The 23,679-nt window shown below is 48.4% G+C and overlaps 1 protein-coding gene across 6 annotated transcripts in view; it reads right to left on the reverse strand.

The window, feature by feature from the left end:
• NFATC2 (nuclear factor of activated T cells 2) overlaps nucleotides 1–23,679 on the reverse strand; it is a 155,544-nt gene that overhangs the window by 52,412 nt on the left and 79,453 nt on the right. For all 6 annotated transcript variants that reach the window (XM_023184179.1, XM_023184180.1, XM_023184178.1 and 3 more), the window contains exon 6: nucleotides 18,448–18,588. In XM_023184179.1, the coding sequence (XP_023039947.1) occupies nucleotides 18,448–18,588 (141 nt within the window). The remainder of the gene's footprint in view (nucleotides 1–18,447; nucleotides 18,589–23,679) is intronic.

A 23,679-nucleotide genomic window follows, 5' to 3' on the forward strand; every position in this document is an offset into this window, starting at 1 on the left:
AAAGAAGATGGCTTCAAAGACAGGTCAAGGTTGTTACATGAGAGAAGCTCACCAGATCACTGCGAGGCTAGAAGGTTACTGGGAGGCTGGAGAAAGATATCACGGGGGTGGGATCTTTGTAGGGTCACTTACCACAAAGAGTCATGCAGATGCAGATCTCAAGCCCTTCCCTGCTTTGCTGTGCCCTCAAGATACCGTGGAAGCTTCACTGTGGCCCTCAAGGCCCTGCACAACCCAGCTCCTACCCTCGTTCCAGCCTCTCCAGGCACTGTTCTTACCCAACTCTTCTGAGCGCTCACTACATGCCTGGCATCACTCTAAGCACCTCATATACACGGGCTTGTCTCATCTGTACAGCACCCGTAGGAGGCAGGTCTCCTCACCCCATTTTATAGGGGAAGACATCAGGCACAGAGAGGCGAGAGCACAGGCCAAGGTCACACAGCCAGACCCTGTGGGGAAGCCGGCTTGGAACCCAGGCAGCCTGGCTTCGGAGTCAGTGCTCCTCGTTTAGTTTCAGATCCCTGTGCCTTGCAGCTCCTCTGCCTCGTTCTCCTCCTCTGAGCTCCAGCCACAGCAGCCAGCCCTTCCTCGGGACGCCTCACAGTGAGGCGGTGAGCCGCCACATCCCACAGCCTCCCAGAGCCCGGTAAGCGTGGCTCAGGGAAAGATGTCCACGGCGGGCAGGGGGGAAGTCCTGCTCTCTCCAGTGTTCTCTGCCAGGCCTTCCACAACACGCTGACTGGAACCCTGAGCCTTCGTGGGCATATCCTGCAGCCACAACCAATTTTTGTCACCCCAGCGCTCTGCCATTTTACTCCTGTGTACCCCAAATTTCGGAGCAGACACACCCAACTTCAAATCCCTGACTACCCCCAATGATTTGTGAGATCTTAGACATGACACGATCTCTCTCCCTGCCTCTTATCCAACATATGGAGATAATTATAGTAGCCATAACTGATGGGCTCATTCCGAAGATGAAATACGGTAACAGGCCCAAGCAGGGTATTATATAAATGTTCGGGGCCGGGTGTGGTGGCTCACGCCTGTGATCCCAGCACTTTGGGAGGCTGAGGTGCGTGGATCACCTGAGGTCAAGAGTTCGAGACTAGCCTGGCCAACATGGTAAAACCCTGTCTCTACTAAAAATACAAAAAAGTAGTCAGCGTGGTGGCGTGCGCCTGGAATCCCAGCTACTCGGGGGAGCTGAGGCAGGAGAATCTCTTGAACTCGGAGATGGAGGTTGCAGTGAGCTGAGATCGTGCCACTGCACTCCAGCCTGGGCAACGAGAGAGAAACTCCGTCTCAAAAAAAAAAAAAAAACAGTTCAACAGACATGGGTTACAGTTATTACGGCTAGTGACAACAGAGTATTTCAACACTGTCTTCTTTATCATTTGTTGCATATATTCCACAATGTGTTAATATTGAGAAAAACAAGCATTTTATTTATTTATTTATTTATTTATTTTTTTTATTTTTTTTTTTTTTTGTGAGACGGAGTCTCGCTCTGTCGCCCGGGCTGGAGTGCAGTGGCCGGATCTCAGCTCACTGCAAGCTCTGCCTCCCGGGTTTACGCCATTCTCCCGCCTCAGCCTCCCGAGTAGCTGGGACTACAGGCACCCGCCACCTCGCCCGGCTAGTTTTTTTGTATTTTTTAGGAGAGACGGGGTTTCACCGTGTTAGCCAGGATGGTCTCGATCTCCTGACCTTGTGATCCGCCCATCTCGGCCTCCCAAAGTGCTGGGATTACAGGCTTGAGCCACCGCGCCCGGCCAAGCATTTTAAAATCAGAAAATAATACACATTTTCCAACTGCATTTTCTGCTTGCAATACTTCTGCCTACAGGTTTGGACTGGAGGGAATTTATGAAGCGATGAAGTCTGTTATGTGAGACTGCAGCACGGTGCCTGATTTTCCTTTGCTTTCCAAAGTGGGTCTTTTCACCATTAACTTTAAAAAAACACACACACAAAGAAAAAGACCTCACAGGAATAAGAAATCAAAACTTAAACCATAAGCCAAGGGCCTATCTTCTTTCTTTTGCACCCTTTTGGTACCAGAAGCTCCAAGGGCAGCCCAGGAATCTGGCCTGACTTGAACTCTCTCATGGAGGGTCTGCACTCAGTTCTGGACAAACAAATCCCCAACAGGAAGTGAAAACCCACATTCATTGCCCTTCTCGATTTTATGCAGCATGTGGAAGACACTCCAGGAGGCTGGCCTCTAAGGGAAGCGCGCAGTTTGCAAGGTACCTGGGGGTCATTTTCCCAGGCTCCTCTTTCCCGCTCCACCCTGCATCCACGGGTGCACAAGTCCTGGGGTTTCGCCTGGAGAACCCACTAATCCCAGCCTCTGAATTGCACTCCCATGGGGCAGTGGAATTCAGAACAAATGCTGATGGGGCCAGGTGGGGGGGCTCAGGCCTGTAATCCCAGCACTTTGGGAGGCCAAGGCGAGTGGATCACTTGAGATCAGGAGTTCAAGACCAGCCTGGCCAACATGGCAAAACCCCGTCTCTACTACAAATACGAAAATTCGCCAGGCATGGTGGTGGGCACTTGTAATCCCAGCTACTCGGGAGGCTGAGGCAGGAGAATCACTTGAACCCAGGAGGCAGAGGTTGCAGTGAGCCAAGATGGCACCACACCACTTCAGCCTGGGCAACAGAGCAAGACTCCATCTCAAAAATAAAAAATAAACGCTGATGGAGTTTTCTCAGCCTGATGTCACTCTGTCCAGGTTCAATTTCTGTCCTCATAGTTTACTCACTGTGTGACCTTCGAGTGGCAGCTCTTTGTGCCTCAGTTTCCTCATAAGCAAAAATGATAAAGTTTGGCCAGGTTCAGTGGCTCATGCCTGTAATCCCAGCACTTTGGGAGGAGGCGGGTGGACCATCTGAGGTCAGGAGTTTGAGACCTGCCTGACCAACATGGTGAAACCCCATCTCTACTAAAAATACAAAAAATTAGCTGGGCATGGTGGCGGGCGCCTGTAATCCCAGCTACTTGGGAGGCTGAGGCAGGAGAATCGCTTGAACCCAGGAGGCGGAGGTTGCGGTGAGCCAAGATCACGCCATTGCACTCCAGCCCGGGCGACAGTGTGAGACTCCGTCTCAAAAAAAAAAAAAAAAAAAAAAAAAATTAAGGTTAATCTTACCTCAAGGAGATGTGACGAGAATTAAAATAGACTGTGTATGTGAAATGCTTAATAAAATTCGCAGCCCATAATTAATGCTGCTATCATTACTATGATTTTAGAACCTGGAGTCTTGCATGTTCTGATTCCAGTAAAAAAGAATTGAAGGGTCGTCCTGACTCAAGTACTTTGGTGGGTACTGAAGTTTTTGCTTCATTTCATTGCATTACATTCCTCATTGCAAATAAATAAAATGGCCATAGAAAGTATTTATTGGTAGGAGACTGGTTGAATTAATTATGGGCCATCTGTAATTAGTATGGAAAATCAGTAGAAGAGCACTGGGCATCCCTTAGAGTAAAGTAGATCTGTGTTTTCTAACCTGGAAACATGATCCTGTTATATTAAAAAGCAGACTTTGCTGGGCATGGTGGCTCACGCCTGTAATCCCAGCACTTTGGGAGGCTGAGGTGGGCAGATCAGTTGAGGTCAGGAGTTTGAGACCAGCTTGGTCAACATGGTGAAATCCTGTCTCTACTAAAAATACAAAAATTAGCTGGGTGTGGTGGCGCGTTCCTGTAATCCCAGCTACTCAGGAGGCTGAGGCAGGAGAATCGCTTGAATCTGGGAGGTGGAGGTTGCAGTAAGCCGAGATCACGCCATTGTACTCCAGCCTGGGCGACAAAGTGAGACTCTGCCTCAAAAAAATAATAAAATAATATAAAAAGCAGATTTTTAAAAAATGCTGCAGACCAGTATGTACAGCATGATGACCCATAATTAATTCAACCATTGCCCTACCAATAAATACTTTCTATGGCCATTTTATTTATTTGCAATGAAGAATTCAATGTAATGAAATAAAGCAAAAAACTTCAGTACCCACCAAAGTACTTGGGTCAGGATGGCCCTTCAATTCTTTTTTACTTTGTGAGTCTATTCATAAGTCTCCTTAAACTTAGAAAGCCTGTGCCCCAAGCTACTCATATGGTTGTACCTCCCAGGCTGGGCCTGAATGGGTGAGGTGAGACCTTCGTGCCTTTCTTCACTGATTCAAGAAACATGCAGCATCATGGTGACTTTAATTTGCTTACATTTTTATTATTTTAAAACAAAGATTTTTTTCCCCTTAAGGAAAAGGCACATTGCAACTGCCTGTTGACATTCCTGTCTCTTGGGAGCTCTCCGGGGTCACAGCCTGAGAGGGAGGCTGGGCATGGACCATCAGCTCGGACTGAGCTCTAGCATAGCTCTACCTCAGGCCATGAGATGGGCCACGCATGCCTTCCAGCCCTCCAGGGGCCCCCAGACAGGGAGGCAGGGCGGGACATTCCACCCAGGCTCAAGAGAGACATGGACTCAGGGTTGCTCATGTCTACTGAGATGGGGACCCAGCCTCTCTACCCAGCTTTCCTCCTCTGACTCCGTTAGACACACTGATCTTCTCCCTCCCTCCAACAGCCATACCTGCCTATCTCCAGGCCTTGGAACTTGCTGTTTCCATCTCTCAAGATGCTTTTCTTCAGATCTCCTGTGACCATCCCCTTCCCATCCTTCAGGTCCAGCTCACGGAGACCTCCCCTCATCCCAAACCATCCCCCTATAACTTTCTCTTCCAGCCTGACATCATTTTAGCTACCTATTGGTTTGCTATCTCCACCCAGCCCCAGGCTGTGAGTTCCCCCAGAGCAGAGCTATAGCTATCTCATTCTCTGCTTTATCCTCAGCTCTACAGCATCTGGCACATAACAGCTGCTCAATTAATACTGGCCGAATAAACAAACAAATTGATCTCAGGATCCTCCAGTGTGCACCCCCCAGCCAGAGTCCAGGAAACATCTGACCACTGACCTCTCCAGCCACAGGACCCTGCCAAGAGGAATCACCAAGCCCTTATTATGGGGTCCTTTGTGGGAATCAGCGGATGAGGAAGGAGCTGGGAATATGGGTGCAGACAAGGAATCAAACACAATCAGAGCAACTCAGCCCAGACAGCATTCCCAGTGCCATTGACCAGGAGTTCCGTATAATCCACCTCCCAACCCACACCTTGGGTCTGGGACTCTGGGCAGACCTAACCCCATGGAACAGGACTGAGAAGACCAAGTGTGCTTCTACCACTCTGGGCTGAGATGAAACAAAGGACTTTGGTCTCTTGAGCAGATGTTCAGGCAAAATTCTCCCATCCAAAATTAACAAAGACTGGCAGCCAGTGTGAAAACAGCCCTTCCAAGTCTTAGTCAGAAGTGAAGAGAAAGGAGCCAACCAGTTTGGGCAAAGGGGTTAGGTCTAGAGAAGACTGAGCACAACTCTGCAAGTTAAAAAAAAAAAACATGGGGTGGGAGGATGGCTAAAGTAACATCATAGCCTTTTTTGTTGTGTTTGTTGGTTTTTGAAACAGGGTCTCACTCCATTGCCCAGGCAGGAGTCCGTGGCACTATCTCAGCTCACTGCAACCTCCACCTCCCAGGTTCAAGAGATTCTCCTGCCTCAGCCTCCCAAGTAGCTGGGATTACAGGCACATGCCACCACGCCCAGCTAATTTTTGTATTTCAAGTAGAGATGGAGTTTCACCATGTTGACCAAGCTGGTCTCAAACTCCTGACCTCAAATGATCCGCCCACCTCAGCCTCCGAAAGTGCTGGGATTACAGGCATGAACCACCACGTCCAGCTGACATTATAGCCTTTGCTTTAACTTCACTGCAGAGTCAACTCCAGAAGAAAACCCCTACCAGATGCAAGAAGAATGGGCATCGCTCACCAGCCCGTTTGCTGATGTATGGCCCCTATACTTTGGTTGGTTTCCTGGTTTCTCTTTGCTGGCAATTCTTTAAACCTGCGAAGGAACAAAGCAGCCAGGAAGCAGTAGGGTTGGCCGTGGGTTGGGGCTGGAGTCTTAGCAGTCAGCCTGGAGGAGCTGTGGGCTCGTGTCAGCACTCCAGTAGAAACGAGCAAGCTTTTGGGAGGAGGAAGGCAAATCCGTCCTCCCCCGGGCTGTGAGCATGCCATTGGGCTCAAGGCAAATGGGGAGGAAATCAAAGTGTCAGTTCATGTTAGGAAACCGTGCGTGATGCTTCCCAGTCCTGGCCCTGCTTTTAAAAATTAGCCAAATAAAAATGGTTGAAGTCATTTCAGTCTGCTCTTTATGACTGCTAACTAGCAGAAAAACGTGTCCTCCCTGGAAGCATGGGCTTAATGAGCTCAGCAGATGGGGGTGGGGCGGGGGAGGTTCAGGAATGGCCCCCCTAGCTCAGGATTTCAGCCGCCCAATACGGTAACACTGCCCAAATGGATTTACTGAGATCTGGAAAGGAAGTCCCTTGATTCCCAAATCTCCTGCCCCACTACTTCCTTGGTGGGCTTGGCCCCCAACCATCCCCCACTGGGACAACCGGACCAGCTGCTCACTCACTTCCCAGCTTCTCTGAGTGCTGCCCCCCACCACGCCCACTGTTCATACAGGTGGCCAGAGCACTCTTAAACATCAACCAGACCATGCCACTCCCCTGCTCAAAACCATCCAACAACTACCTGTGGCTTTGGGAATTCAATCCAAACTCCTTGCCATGTCTGCAGGGCCCAGCCGGGTCTGTCCCCCGCAGCACCTCTCCAGGCTCAGCTCTCACTCTCATGATGCACCGGCCGCCTGGGCCTGCTTCCCATTCCTCAAATGCCCTAAGCTCATCTCCACGCTGGGGCCTTGGCACTGGGCAGTTCCTTTTGCCTGGGACACTCTCCCAGCAGTCCTTGTGGCTCTCTCTTTCCCACCTTCAGGGGTCTGCTCAAAGCCATCTCCTCCAGGAAGACCTCCCTGACCCCTCTCTAGTTAGGGTTACCAGATTTAACCGATAAAAATACAGGATGTTCAGTTAAACTTGGATTTCAGAAAACAATGAACACCTTTTTACATCCCAAACTCCTTACCATTGTATAGAACATACTTTTACTAAAGAAGTTCACTGTTTGGGATTCAAATTTAACTGCACATCCTATATTTCCCCCCTAACTCCACACCCTTTTCTCTCTCGGGCCTGTGACCTGGCTTCCCTGGCTTCATAGCATTTTTCCCATCTGAAAGTGTCCTGCGTATAAACAAGTTTCAGACTGTCCATCCCCAAGGGCAGAGACCTCACCTGCCACGCGTCCCCTGTGCCTGGCATGGCACTGCACACAGTAGGTGCTCAATAAACACGGAAGCACCGGGGGCTGAGTGAGTGGAGCGAGGCTGAAAGGGCACACTTGGATGCTCAGTCAAGGTCAATCTTACATAGAGGCCGGATTTCAGCTCCTCCCCTGTCCCACCCTAGATGTGACTCTTCTCGGCCCTAAGCTGTCGTCTATGGATGATCCCCACACATTTCAGACAGCCAGCTACTCTGGGAACCAGGAAGTTGGGGTTTCAGGCCCAGCCCTCCACTGACGAACTCTGTCACCTCAAAGAAGTCTGAAGACCACACTGTGTGACTCAGCTTCCCCATCTGTAAAATGGGGAAGGCAAGGAAGCAGAGCATTAGTTACACTCCCTCCCGCTGCCATGCAATGACTGCAGGAGTCTGATGGCTCCAGGGTAAGGACAGGAGAGAAATTCACCTCTCCAGGAAGGACTCTTCTCCCAGACAAGAAACCAGCCTGGCCCTGCCCTCTGAACCCTGTGTGAAGTCAACCAGGCTCCCACAGTGCCGGTAGAAGGGCAGCTGATGTTTTCTGAGCACCTACTATGTGCCCGATACTTTCAGTTCCTTGATCTCCTTCTATTGCTAAAATACCACCAACCCCATCTTAGAGATGGGAAAATTGAGTCCCAAGGTACATAGTGTGAGGTCAATCCAGGCTTCAGGTCAAGTCTGCTGGGTGATGCACAATCCAGCCTTTGAAGTAGGAATTACACAAAGGTCTTTGGCACCAGGAACAATTTCTGATGGTGGAAGTGCTTAGACACAACGAGTTTTCTAACTAAAAACTCATTTCTCTGTGGTCTCTTTCAAACTGCAGGATTCTTAAAAGCCTGTTCTTCCATGCAAGGGACCAAGTTTAGGCAACTATTTAGCTCCCTGAAAACGAGACCATTTTCTCTATCTCCAGGGCAGCTCCGGAGTTGCAATCTAGATTGCATCTTTGGAGAACAGCTTCGTGCCCCAGCAAAGCTGTGGGTAAGAGATGGGTCCAGCCCAGGGGCCACTGACACCAGGGACATGAGTCACTGAGGGCAAAGGTCCGGAGAGCCTTAGTCATGCCCCAGCCCTGCCTGAAGTCTGACATTTCTCAGAGGGAAGCCCCATCTAGAGACTCCCATACCAGGTCTATTGTTTGAGAAAACATCACGCCGGGTACAACCAAACCCAGGGAGAGAAACAGGTGGGAAGAGCAGGTGTCCACTCTAACATGGTTCCGATTGTTCCAGGGCACTAATTCATGGAAAAAATACTTAATTTAGCAAAAAAAAAAAAAAAAAAAAAAAAAAAATTATTTTAAGCACATGCATTTATATTTATTAAACAAAGCTCAAAATACAACCTTTGGGGACCTCCAAGTAATAAAGTGACTCATGTCAGGATATGATGACTCAGTGGGAAAGAGGGAATTCCACACCCACGCCTCCTTTCTAAAAAATCAATTTGTCCTCTGGACAGGTGATGGGAGCCTCTGCCATCAGACCGTTCCAAGAAAATCGTCCAGCAAAACAAAACAAAAAATTCTCTTCAAACAATTTAAGTTTCAAAGCTGAGTAATCTGATGCAGGCCAGTTTCCAACCTACACCCCCGCAGGACACAGAGAGCCAGGGAGCTAGTTGGCTGAGCCTGGGGGCCTGAATTAAGAAGGATTTACCAGCCGAAAAATTCCAAAACTCTGTGTCATGTGAAGGAACCTTCCAAAACATTGGATCCCACCCAGGCTCAGCGAGTCGCTCAAAGTCATGGCAACCCGGTTCCTGCTGCCACATCACTTTTATTTTTGTGTCCTTAGATTTTTTCCTGTTTTGCAATGTTTTGCTGGGACCCCCGACTCCGCCTGAGGCCGTGTGGCCAAGGGCCAGGGTTCCCACTGAAGTCAGGAACAGCCTGGACTTCCCAGCGTGAACTTTGCCTGAGGGGTTACACATTTTTTAAATTTCAGAGAACATCCAAATGGCTTTTCAGCAATTACTGAGAATGATAAATAGGAAAGACCCTAATTGTTCTGTTTGGTTTCTCTTTGTCCTCTCTGACATGACTAGAAAAAACTACTCTGGAGTTGATAACAAATGTTGCCTTGGGATTCTACCTCTGTCACCAGTTGTGGGCTGACCTGGGGTGCATGACTTGACATCTATGAGCCTCAGTTACCTCATCTGTAAAATGGGAATGATGCTGCCCGTTTCTCAGGGCTGGAGTGACGACTGAAAGAGATGTATTCATTCAACGACACAAATGAGCACCTACTGTGTGCCGGGGACCACTCTGGATGCTGAGGATACAGCAGCAAACACTGAGTCTCTGCTGTCAAGGAACTAAGAGTCCAGCATGAGAGACCAGGTGATAAATGAACAGACCGGCAAGGTGATTTCAACAGTGCTAAGTGCCACCAAGAAAACAGAGCCGGGCAGTGGCACAAAAGGTGACAAGGTGTTGGGGAAGTGGGACAACTTCAGAATGATGGTCAAGGAGGACCCTGTGGAGGAAGTGACCTTTGAGCCGAGACTGGGAGGAATAGGAGGCGGCAGGCTTGAAAAGAAAGGGTAGAGGAGGCTGGGCACAGTGGCTCACGCCTGTAATCCCAACACTTTGGGAGGCCGAGGAGGGCAGATCACAAGATCAGGAGATCGAGACCATCCTGGCTAATGCGGTGAAACCCCGTCTCTACTAAACAAAATACAAAAAATTAGCCAGGCATGGTGGCGGGCGCCTGTAGTCCCAGCTACTTGGGAGGCTGAGGCAGGAGAATGGCGTGAACCCAGGAGATGGAGCTTGCAGTAAGTCGAGATTGCGCACTGGTGCCACTCCACTCCAGCCTGGGCGACAGAGCAAGACTCCATCTCAAAAAACAAAACAAAACAAAAAGATAAAGGAAAAAAGAAAGAAAAAAGAAAAGAAATGGTGGAGGAACATTCTAAGAGCACGCTGAGAAAGCCAAGTCCTGAGACAGAAATGGGCTTGGGGTGTTTGAGGACAGAGTGAAGCCAGGTGTTGCTAAGCCGAGTGGCAGGGAGAGAGTCAAAAAAGCTGAGGTCAGAGAGATGGGCAGGGGCCAGATCACACAGGCTCTTGAAAGTCACCAAAATAATCAAAAATAGTAATACAAATAATATAATAATCATTATTATTATTGCTGCTATAAATGAGATGCCATTTTCCAAAACAGCAAGCTTTTCTAACTTAAGAAACACCACACTGACCCTCTCCTACTGGTTTTCCACCACTCTCCAATTTGTCATCTTGCTGGAGTGGAAACTGCCAATTCCATTTTAGTCGACAGCTATAAAAAGAACATTGGAGCTGGTGGTGCCGATGACCAAACTCGGGGCTAAGATTAGCCCAGGAGGCTGTCACCTTTCCTTAATGTGAGAAACAGCTGGGATTCCCCTTCCTTGGAAAACTTCAACTGTTCCGCCCCGCCCCGCAGAGCCCTTGCTGGCCAAATGTCCATGGAGATGGGAACGGGGATGAGTTTTGGAAAAAAGAAGTTGAGCAACAGGGATTCCCCCTGCGGAAGGCAGCCCGGGCTGGGAGGTGAGCTCTTGGGGTCAAAAGAGCAGGACCAGTGAATGCAAGGCGAGCCCCCTCTCTGCAGAGAGCCCTCAGAGGCAGACAGCCCCGCGGAGGAGCCCACCGTGTCTCTAACACCCCCGATTGCCTGTTGTCATTCATGCAGGCACTACATTCACCTGGGATTCTTTAGTTAGGCATGAAAGGGTCAGAAATGTATCCTCTTGATGCCAGAAACACTGGAGGATTCAAACTGCTGCCAGAGTGGTGAAGTGGATGATTCAAGGGTCCCCATCACCACAAAATGGTTCCAGCCTGTGACTCAGAGCATCTGAAGGGTCTTCATGCAAAATTAACCTGGTTCTAGGCTTTTTAAGCCTAGAACAACAGAGTCCAAGGTGTGGGGTATACAGCCAGGCTGCCTGGGGTCAAATCCCACCACTGCCCTCTACCAGCTGTGTGATCTTCACTAAGTTACTTAACCTCTCTGTGCTCAGTTTCGCACCAGTAAAACTGAGAAAACAGGAGTCTACCTTGTAGGGCTCTTATGAGGCATCAGATTAGTTAGCACATACAAAGTGCTTAGAATAAGGCCTGGCACATAGTTCATTATTAATGAACTACTAATTACTGATTACTAAATTACTAATAATGTTCATTATTAGTACTTATTACTGTTTTTTAATATCTCTTGGTTCCACAAGATAAAGTCTTACCTGTCTTTGTCTTTCCACAGCCAAAATATAATGATGAGAATAAAAAAAGCTAACATCTAATGAACATGTTCAGTGTTCCCAGCTCTATGCAAAGCGCCCAACCTGTAGAATCTCATTTAATCTCGCCTCCCAAGAGAAGTGAATCATCATCTGTGTCTTACAAAAGAGGACATGTCAGCTCAGAGAGGTAAAGTGACTTACTCAGAATGACACAGCTACTAAAGGCAGATCAGTGATTTGAACCCAGGCCATCCGACCTCACAGCTGTGCTGGCGACCACTGTGGGTTACAGCCCCCCAAATCTCTCCCAGCCTAGGCTAGCACTTGGGCCAGTATGTATCAACTGAATGATGACTATGTCCTGAGCAATGAATACTGCGAGACCATAAAAATAATAACAAAAGCACACGCCTGTAATCCCAAATACTCAGGAGGCTGAGGCAGGAGGATCGCTGGAGTCCACTATGTTGAACTCACTGTGTTGCCCAGGAGTTCAAGGCCAACCTGGGCAACATAGTGAGACCCCATTTCAAAAAATAATGATGAACATCCCATGAGCACTAAGTGCATGCTGCTTATTTACATATTTAACTTTAGGAAAGAAGGATTGTCACTATCTCATTTTACAGACAGGGAAGCTGAGGCCCCAAGAGGTTGAATGACAGGTCAATGCTGAATCTCACCTGTGGACGAGTCCCCTGGATTCTCCAAGCTAAACTGTCTGCCTCCCACGGGTGCCAGCTTAGATGAGACCACACACAGAAAGTGGCAGGCACAGGGCTGCCTGCAGACATGGCCAGTAATAGGACCTGTGATTATTACTCTTGTTCTTAACAGCCAACTTTTCACAGCTGAAACAGGCTGTGTTTTCCTGCCTTCAAGAGGTAAATATGAAATTTCTTCTGAAACCAAGAGAATAGAAGCTAGAGAATAAATGCCATTCATTCATTCATTCCACAAATGCTTAATTGATGCCCTTGGATAGCTTCAGAATAATTAAACTCCCAAAGTGCTTAAAAGCTGGCTGGCTCCTACCTCTCTGTAAGGAACTTGGTAGGATCCAGCCTCAAACTCTTCCCTGCACAGTTCCATCAGCAACGCCCCCTCCCCATGGAGGCTCTGTCAACTAGGCGTGAGTAGAAAGTATTCATCATTTTTTCCTTTTTATTTTTTGAGATGGAGTCTCGCTCTGTCCGCCAGGCTAGAGTGTAGTGATGCCATCTTGGCTCACTGCAACCTCCACCTCCCAGATTCAAGCAATTCTTCTGCCTCAGTCTCCCAAGTAGCTGGGATTACAGGCGCACACCACCACGCCCGGCTAATTTTTGTCTTTTTTTTTGTTAGTGGAGAGAGTTTCACCATGTTGGCCAGGCTGGTCTCAAAATCCTGGCCTCGGGCGATCTGCCTGCCTCAGCCTCCCTAAGTGCTGGGATTACAGGCTTGAGCCATCGTGTCAGCCAGTATTCATCTCTTATTAGCATTTTCCCCACCACAGATGAGGCACTTTAAGGCCGTTTGTGTCTTGTGAAGGTCAGAAGAAGGCCAGCAGGATGGCTTCCTGGTACTGGAGATGCATCAAAGCTGGACAGGCCATGCTTACTTGGTCATTGACATTTCATGCCCCTCCCCTGCTCAAGAAGCCACTGTGACTCTCTATTACCTTACCCATGCCCAGACCAAACCAAGGCCATGTATCTACCTGGCCCTGGGAGAACTCTGTTCTGACCTCTTCCTGATCATCCAAATGTGTTTCCTGGTGTTAACTAGCCTCTACCCTAGCCACATCAATTTGATCTCTGACTCATGAGAGCCTAGCAAATTCTTGTTGTACAGCATATTTTATGTTGGTCCATCACCTGAAAAATAAACCTGCCCCAAAGTATATCAAGATACTCAAAAATGCACCTCTTGAATCCATTATACCACACAAAGGCCTTAACCTTAGGCAACAGCAATAACAAGAAGTAATCACTTAGATTTATTAAACACTTACTACATGCCAGGCATTGTTATAAGTACTTAACACATATGAACTCTTTTTTTTTTTTTTTTGAGACGGAGTCTCGCTCTGTCCCCCAGGCTGGAGTGCAGTGGCCGGATCTCAGCTCACTGCAAGCTCCACCTCCCGGGTTCACGCCATTCTCCTACCTCAGCCTCCTGGAGTAGCTGGGACTACAGGCGCCCGCTACCTCGCCTGGCTAGTTTTTGTATTTTTTTAGTAGAGACGGGGTTTCACCGTGTTAGCCAGGATGGTCTCGATCTCCTGACCTCGTGATCCACCCGTCTCGGCCTCCCAAAGTGCTGGGATTACAGGCTTGAGCCACGGCGCCCGGCAACACATATGAACTCTTAATCTCAGGGCCAGCGCATGGGTAGGAATGTCTTCATCCTCAATATACAGATGAGGAAACCGCTGCCCAGAATGGCTAAGTAACCTACCCAAAGTCATATGGCTAGAAAGTAGTGGCACTGGGTTTTGAACACAAGCAACCTGGATTGAGAAGAGCATGAGTGTTTACCTAGCTGACAAAATAAATGCAGGAGGTGTTCATTGCTGAGTGGCTTTTAATACCACAAAGTTGGAAGCAGCCTAATGCCCAGTAAAAGGGAATACAGTTAAATCAAGTACCCAACATGATGGAATGCAAAGCATCAATTTAATATCAGGTTCCCAGGCTGGACGCAGTGCCTCATGCCTGTAATCTCAGCACTTTGGGAGGTCGAGGCAGGTGGATCACCTGAGGTCAGGAGTTTGAGACCAGCCTGGCCAACATGGAGAAACCCCGTCTCTACTAAAAATACAAAAATTAGCTGGGTGCGGTGGTGCATGCCTGTAATATCCCAGCTACTAGGGAGGCTGAGGCAGGAATCACCTTGAACCTGGGAGGTGGAGGTTGCAGTGAGCTGAGATCATGCCACTGCACTCCAGCCTGAGTGACAGAGCAAGACTCTGTCTCAAACAAACAAAAAACCCCAAATAAAATAAGGTTCTCAAAGGATATTTAGTAAATAACTGAAAATATGTTCATGCTGTATTGCTATTTTAAAAACAGGATTAGACCGGACATAGTGGCTCATGCCTGTAATCCCAGCACTTTGGGAAGCTGAAGCAGGAGGATGACCTGAGCCCAGGAGTTAGAGGCCAGCCTGGGCAACATGCCAAGACCATGTCCCTACTAAAAAATTTAAAAATTAGCTGAGCACAGTGGAGCACATCTATAGTCTCAGCTACTTGGGGGGCTGAGGTGGGAGGACCGCTTGAGCCCAAGAGGTCGAGGCTGCAGTGAGCTATGATCATGCCACTGAGCTCTGACCTGGGTGACAGAGCCGGTGTCTCAAAACATTGTTTTTTTAAAAAAAAGGATTAAAAGCATATATACAAAAAGATTTCAGTGTAACTAGAGACCACTCAGGCAACAGCCCTGTGCGGCTGGGTCAGCCCCTCAAGGCAAAGCAAGCAGAGGCCAGGCCTCCTCCCTGCACCCCACTTTGCAGGACGGCTCGGGGAAGCTGTGCAGGCATTCCGCCAAGCAGACGCTGGGCCTGCACTGCTGAGAGCACAGGGGAAGGCTTAAGGTGACCCTGATACTGATTTTTCCTCATGCTCTTCTTTTCCTTTCCTTGTCTTTCCTGAAAATGTCTAAGCCAAAGACCAGCGGTTGTTGACCAGGGGCAATATTCCCTGCCAGGGCAAATTTGGCAAGGTCTGGAGGCATTTTTGGTTGTCATAATTTGGGCCGCGCTACTGGCGTCAAGCGGGTGGAGGCTGGGGATGCTGTCGAACATCCTGCAGTGCCCAGGACAGCGCCCCTGCCAAGTGATTGTCTGGGCCACACTGTCAATAATGCTGAGGCTAACAATGCGGTATAGACCAGGGGTCTTCAACCTCGGACCAAGGACCGGTACTGGGTGCACAGCAGGAGGTGAGTGGCGGGTGAGTGAGCAAAGCTTCATCTGTATTGACAGCCACTCCCCATCACTTGCATTACCGCCTGAGCGCCACCTCCTGTCAGATGAGCCAGGTATTAGATTCTCATAGCAGTGTGAACCCGACTGTAAACTGCGCTTGCGAGGGATGTAGGCTGCGCACGCCTTATGAGAATCTAATGCCTGATCATCCGTTACTGTCTCCCATCACCCCTGGATGGGACTATCTAGTTGCAGGAAAACAAGCTCAGGGTTCCCACTGTTTCTACATGATGGTAAGTTATATAATTATTTTATTATATATTACAATGTAATAATCATAAAAATAAAGTACACAATAAATGTAATAATGTGCTTGAATCATCCTGAAACCATCAGCCCACCTCCCCAACCGTTGTAAAGAACTGTCTTCCATGCAACTGGTCCCTAGTGCCAAAAAGGTTGGGGACCGCTGGTGCAGAGTCTTCTTGCCTGCAGCAGACTCTACCTTCATCATCTCTGATCCCTCAAGCAACGTTACTCCTCAGCTCACTCCTCAGCTCACCGTGACCTGGGTGCATGTGATTCAAATCACCAGAGGCCCCCCATTCTCTGGACTCTCAGGCTGACCTCGGGCTCTGTGACCTTCATAGCATGCAAGGGTAAGCCTCTGCTTACCCTTCCCACGTCTCCTTCCCTTGGTCTCCAGGGCACCAGAACCCCCTGGTTCTCCTCCTCCTGCTGTGGCAGCTCCTCCTCTGCCACCTTTAAAGGCTGTGGCTCTCAGCTTCTAAGTCTCCCCTTCTCACACTGGAGGCCATCCTGGGAGGTCAGAGCCAATTCCCAGGACTTCACCTGGGATCTCATTGCTGACAGCTCCCAAGATAACATCTGCAGCCAGGATCTGGTTTCTTAGTCGAGACCACGTGGCCACGTACCTCCCAATCTCTTGCCTTTCCACAGAGGTGAGCTCATGGTTCATCCAAGAAGGCCCATGGGTACATCAGACTCAGCACTTCCACTTCCAAAATGGAACCCATCCTCCCTACCCAACCTCATCCCCACACAGACCTCCTCTCCTGCGTGCTAAAGCTCAGCTGGCCAAGCGCACCACGTGAACTGAACAATCTCAACACTCAACCTCTTCTCCTTCCCCATCCACAGCAGCTCCAGAAAAACAGCAGCAGCCCCTGCCCCTTACCGAGCACTTCTGGTGCTAAGTTTACTTGCTTTAATTCATTCAGACTTTACCTTTGTTGTAGGCACTGTCACTGTCCCTGCTTTTCAGGTGGGGATAGATGAGGGAGACTTTCAGCAGGTGACACTGCCGGTGAGTAGCAGAGCTGCCCGGGTGGCACGCAGCCTGCCTGGTGGCTGGCCCTGCCACCTGCATTCTTAATGCCTCTCTACACCACTACATCCCATCAAACCTCAGTGACATCTGCCTTCTAAACCACTCCCCGACGCATCCCTGCATCTCCCTTCCCACTGCCACAGCCTTACTTAATACCTTTTTTGTTGTTTTTTACAAAGGCGTCAACAAACCCTTTAAAAATAAATTCTGCCTCCTGTTATGCTTCCAACTGTGAGAATGCAGTTATCACACCCCGGTCACATGTCCAGCACATCCCAAAAGGATGATTTGTGTGAGATTGGAAGAAGCATTCTTTGCCTAAGACAGTCTGCTTCCACCTGCCAGAATTTGTCTTACTAATGTGTAAACTGGTGATGTATTCAATTTGAATGGTAGCCCTCAGAGAAGGTGCCCTTGTGCAGTGCACAATCCCGCCAACTGGACAACCCACCTGTTATGTTCTCAGATTGTTCTAAGGACAATAAACAGACAGACAAACATCAACACCTCTTTGAAGTAACCTACTGAAATCATGTCTGTTAAGGAAAAAGAAAATTGGTTCTAGTATCCAAAATAAGTGTCCCAAGTTATTTGAGCTAATTTCCTTCTAACAACACATTTGTTTCATTAATTATTGCTTAATCTGATATTTTCCTACTTCAGATCAGCATCTTTTCTACCACATACCCACTGAAAAAGACACTGACAGTGCACCAAAGAAAGAATACACCTGGTGAATAAACAAAACGCTATGCCTCTCATAGCAAGGAAATGCAAAGTAGAAAGAAGTACCAATTTCACAATGATTTTTTTAAATTAAAAAAAAAATGGCATTTCTGGGATGGGGTGAAACTATGACTGACATGATGGAAATGTCAATTTGTAGATTTCTGGAAGGTAATTTAGCAATATGTATTTAAAGTCTTCAGAATGACTCTCCAAAATTCCACTGCTGGGAATAAACCCTAAATAGACTAAAAAGATATACATATAGATTCATGTACAAGATTTATTAATCCTAGAAGTATAAGATGATTAACTGCAGAACTACTTATAATAAAAATAAAAGTAGCCAATATCAATTGGCTTATGCTGTACTTGTCGCTATTATAATTACGTGACATGTATTAGTTCATTTAACCGCCATGACAGCTCTATGGGGTAAGAAATTTTGTTACTATCATTTTATACATGACGAAATTAAGGCACAGAAAGGTTTGGTAATATGCCTCGGATCACAGAGCAAGCAGATAGCAAAGCCAGAATTTGAACCCAAGATACCCAGGGCCAGAGAATGCATGCTTTATCACTTTGCTGTTTGGCCTCCCTTCTTGATAACAGCAAAAAGTTTTTAAAATTTCCTTCCTTATGTAAAAAAAGTAATTTTTAAAAAAGGGTTGAGGGTGGGGGATAATCTTATTTTCTGTCAAACTGACTTAGAAGAGTTAAAATGTAGAATGGGACATTCATGCAATGGTGAACGGTGTGGCCATCACAATCCCTGAAGATACGCTGAGTGAAAAGAGCAGGGTATAAAACTGCATGGTGGGATCCACCCTCCAAAACCAATGTTGTGTGGAAGAAAGAGATGGTCACTTTTGAATGGTTCTGGGGGACAGAGAAAGAGCTCAAAACTCCACCGACCTGTGGTCTTCTCAGTAAACACGACTTTGGACTCAGCCGTAAAGTTCTGCCCCGTGAGGATCATTTGCTGGCCGCCATAGACCAGGCAGCTGTCCGTGTCTTGTCTTTCAACCATGGGCAGCTCGTGAGCAGATCGCTGGGCTGCAGGCAAAAGAGAGAGAAGTCACTGTGATGAGGGGAGATGTCTGCTCAAAAGAGGAGGTCTGATTTCCTGGTACTGAGACACGACATGCTCTGCCCACCTGTGTCACCTGTTGTTATCTAAAATGTGGAACCATCACCCCTGACAATCAATGACTGTACAAATGTTATGCCTTGTGAAAGTGCTCTAAGTCATTTGAGCTAATTTCCCTCTAACAACACATTTCGTTTTCATGAATCAAGGGACAGAGGCCTGTTCTTACAGGAAGCCAGAGGCTGCCTGTTGTCCTTATAAGGAGGACAGGTACATGAGAATTGGTTTTCTTTATCCTTTTATAAAGGGATGGGAAAATCAACTTCTTTATAAGAGGTTTCCTTTGTTAAAGTATATCCTTTCTTTGTACATTTGATGTCAGTCAAAACATGAAGGCATCATGTATGCTAAGCTTGGGATATAGTACCTGAAGGTTTAGATATATTGCCTTTGGAATTCATTTATGATCTTTAACACAGTCTTTAAGATATCCATGATCTACTCCCATGATGTCCTTTTCTAGAACTCTCCCTCATTCACTCTGCTCCAGCCATACTTCTAGAACATTCTATCTCTCACACATACTCAGCACACTCCTACCTTTGAGCATCTGCACTTTCTAGTGTCTGTCCTCCCCAGTAACCTACATGGCTCCCTTCTCCACTTCTTGCAGGTCTCTACTCAGCTGTCACCTCCTCTGAGAGGCTTCTTTAACCCACTCCACCCCCTCCCCAGAGTTAAAACAGCAGTACCCAGCCTGGTCCCTCTCTCTCATTCTCTGTCACCTTTGCTTTCTCTGTCCTACTTTGCTTTTCTCCATAGAGCTTTTCACTTTCAGATACATTATATATAGCTTGTATCGGTTTATCTTCTTTCATCTTTCCCCTACTAGCATGTAAGCCCAGGAAGGAGGGGCTTTGCTTTGTGTACTGCTATAAGCCTGGGCCAGGAATAGTGCCGAGAACCTAGGAGAAGGACATAGTAGTTGGTGGGTGGATGGATGGATGAGTGGATGGGTGGGTGGGTGTGTGGGCGGGTGGGTGGGTGGATGGATGGATGGATGGATGGATGGATGGATGGATGGATGGGTGGGTGAGTGGATAGGTGGATGGGTGGATGGATAGGTGGATGGGTGGATGGATGGATAGACAGATGGATGGATGGATGGGTGAATGGGTAGGTGGGTGAATGGGTAGGTGGGTGGATGAGTGAGTGGGTGCGTGGGTGGATGAATGGATATGGATATGTCTGTATCTCCCAATATGTATTCTCAATACATCTATTTATATCTATGTCCTCATCTATATTTGTAATAAATGAAAAATGGGAGAACAGGAAAGGCCTCTGCTGAGCACTAAACCAGAATGCTATACTTGAATGCTCATAGCAACCCTCTGAGGAAGGAAGTATTAAAATGATTCGCGTTTGACTGGGGAGAAAACCAAAGCTAAGAGAAGTAAGGTCACCACTTGGCCAAGGATCCATGGTGAAGCTTAGATTTGAACCCTCAAAAGCAGGTTTCTCCAGCTCCAGAGCCCAATCTCTTAGGTTAACTAGCAGTCACCTATTCCAGAAGTCAGGCTGCAGAAAAGAATGAAAACCTGCTCCAGCCATCTTCCCAGGGCAGGCAAGAAACAGGTCCCAGCCACAGCCAGGGCCCCGCCTCCTCAGGCCTCTCTCCTTCCAGCGTGGGCCAAGAGGCCGGGCCCGCCCCCTGGGGTGAATCAGTCTGAGCTCTTGGCATTCCTCCCTAAGCCCAGAGAACTGGGCAGAGGGCCAGCCCCTTCCATGCCAGGAGCCTGCAGACCTCCCCATCCGGGAGCCTGGGCAGCAACCGCGTGAGGCCCACAGACCAATTCTAACCCTTCCCTCCTGCCTTGCCTGGGCCTCCAGGCCACTGGCATCCCCCTGCATCTGCTGGGGCCACTCAATGGAGCATCGATGCACTTGGCAACATTTCAGGAGTCACTGTGTACCAGCCAGAGGCTTCCAGACACTCCACCTTGAAAGTGCCACCCAGCAGCAACTCAGACCAATCCCCTGATGGCTTTTCCCAACCCCAGCTCAGCCCAGGCGCCCTGTTCCCAGAGATCCGCCTGCCAGCGCTGCCCCAGGAGCTGCCGGCTACAAGGATAGATTACAAAGATCTCTCCGCAGAAGCGGCTAATCTCTCCCACATGGGCTGGGTTATTAATCCTTTCTTTCAATATCAAAGTTTTGTGATGACTTCCTAATTGAGCTGCCACAAATGAGATTTATTAGCAGCAAGAACAGCAGCTGCAGGTTCAGGCTTTGAAGGTCTGCCTTTGATGAAACTGGGGAGCAGCTGGGGGCTTTTGGCCCCGGGGATGGGTGGGGCAGTGGCGAGAGCATCCCACCCGTTTTACAGGTGGAAAGCCTGAGTCATCGCTACTGGGCAAGCCAGCCCAAGGCTTGTGGCCAGGCGGGCTGGGGACTGGAAGGGGCTGCAAGCTCTCAGTGCTGGGCGGGAGGCTGGCGCAGACAGTTGAGCTGTGAATCACTGCACACTGCTGTGAACACAGCTCCTCTTTCCTGCGGCAGCCTCATTGCTTCTCCCTTCAAAGCCTCATAGTCTCAGCAACCAACAGGTTCAACCTTCGCCAAGTCTGCATTTCCTACCTCCCTACCTGAAGGAAAACGTTTCTTTTTTAAAATGAAAATCTAAAGAGACAGAAAAAAGAGAAAACAGTGAGAATCTAGTCCGGCTGCCTGTATGCCTTTAGCTGTATTCTAGTCTCACAACTCAAAGTGCGGGCCAGAGGCGCTGGCATCACTGGGGAGCTTGTCAGACACGCCGTACGCCTCAGGCCCCACCCCAGACCTACCGAGCCCAGATCTGCAGTTTTACAAGGAGCCCAGGTGATTCTTGTGCACTATCACGTTTGAGCAGCTCTGTTTAGCCCTGGCCAATTTGAATGAGAAGTTAAAAATACTGACACCCACACCCTCCCCTCCTTTTTTTTTTTTTTTTTTGTGAGACACGCTCTCACTCTGCCACCCAGGCAGGAGTACAGTGGTGGCATCATGGCTCACTGCAGCCTCCACCTCCTGGGCTCAACTGATCCTCCCACCCCAGCCTCCCGAGTACCTGGCATTACAGGTGTGTGCCACCACATCCTACTTATTTTTGTAAAGACAGGGTTTTGCCATGTTGCTGAGGCTTGTCTTGAACTCCTGGGCTCAAGCGATCTGCCTGCCTCGGCCTCCCAAAGTGCTGGGATTATAGACATGAGCCACTGTGTCCGGCCCAGGGTCCAATTCTAAAGCAAGGTTTCTCAACCTTGACACCATTGCCATTTGGAGCTGGATAATTCTTTGTGGCTAGCAGGCAAGGGGTGTCCTGGGCATTGTACAATGTTTAGCAGCATCCCTGGGTTCTACTTTCAGATGCAAGGGGCACCCCACCCCCCGGTTGTGACAACCAAGATTGTCTCCAGACAAGGCTGGATATCCCCTGGGGAAGACGGGTGCAAAATCATCCCTGGTTGAGAACAGCTGTTCTAGAGATTCTGACTTAAATGATCTGAGGATCAGGACACCAGCATCGTTTTTACCTTAAAAAAAAAAAAAATCTTCAAGCCAGCTACAGTGGTACATGCCTGTAATCCCAGCACTTTGGGAGGCTGAGACAGGCAGATCACGAGGTCAGGAAATGAAGACTACCCTGGCCAACATGGTGAAACCCCATCTCTACCAAAACTGCAAAAAAAAAAATTAGCTGGGCGTGGTGGCACGCATCTGTAGTCCCAGCTACTCGGGAGGCTGTGGCAGAAGAATTGAACCGGGGAGGCAGAGGTTGCAGTGAGCCAAGATCACGCCACTGCACTCCAGCCTGGTGACAGAGCGAGACTCTGTCTCAAAAACAAAAACAATCTTCAAATGATTCCAAGAGGCCACAGCCAGGTTTGATCTGTGGTACCATCACTACAGGGCAATGCAGGGCCCTGGGAGCTGCAAGAGAATACATCATTAACTGCTGGTTCTGGGGTCAGAAAGCCATGGTTTTGAGTCCTGCATCTGCCACCCCTGCTCTGTGACCCTGGACAAGTCACTTCACCTCTCTGAGTTACAGATGCCTCCTCTGTAAAGTCATAACAGTACCTGCCCTCATCAAGACCCTGCATATGAATATATGGACGTGGTCAGTACATAAATGGTAAAATATCAAATATCAACCCAAATGGTCATCCACGGATACCTGGATAAACAAAGCATGGTATATCCATGCAGAATATTACTCAGCCATGAAAAGGAATGAAGTGCTATTCCATGCCGTGACATGGGTGGACCTTGAAACCATTAGGCGAAGTAAAAGGAGCCAGACACAAAAGGACAAATGGCATGCGATCCTATTTATGTCAATTGGCCAGAACGGACAAATGCGGAGAGAAGGAGAGCAGATCGGGTTGCTGGGGGTGGAAATTGGGCAGTGGCTGCTAACATAGGAGGCGTTTCTTTCTCTGCTGATAAAAAAAGTTCTGCAGGCCAGATGGGGTTTTCTCAGCCTGATGTCACTCTGTCCAGGTTCAAGTTCTGTCTTCATAGTTTACTCACTGTGTGACCTTCGAGTGGCAGCTCTCTGTGCCTCAGTTTCCTCATAAGCAAAAATGATAAAGTTTGGTCGGGCGCAGTGGCTCACGCCTGGAATCCTAGCACTTTGGGAGGCTGAGGCAGGCGGATCACCTGAGGTCAGAAGTTCGAGACCAGCCTGACCAATATGGTTAAACCCCATCTCTACTAAAAAAATACAAAAATTGACCTGGCCTGGTAGCATGTGCCTGTAATCCCGGCTACTCAGGTGGCAGAGGGGGGAGAATCACTTGAACCCAGGAGGCGGAAGTTGCAGCGAACCGAGATCGTGCTACTACGCTCCAGACTGGACGACAAAGCAAGACTTCGTCTCAAAAAAAAAGTTCTGCAACTACAGAGTAGTGGCAGTTGTACAATATTGTGAATGTACTTCACGCACTGAATTGTATACTTTAAAATAGCTAAAAGGGTAAATTTTATGTGTATTTTACCACAATAGGAGAAAA

Source organism: Piliocolobus tephrosceles, chromosome 20 (assembly GCF_002776525.5).
Source record: "Piliocolobus tephrosceles isolate RC106 chromosome 20, ASM277652v3, whole genome shotgun sequence".
In the NCBI taxonomy this organism is placed as follows: domain Eukaryota; kingdom Metazoa; phylum Chordata; class Mammalia; order Primates; family Cercopithecidae; genus Piliocolobus; species Piliocolobus tephrosceles.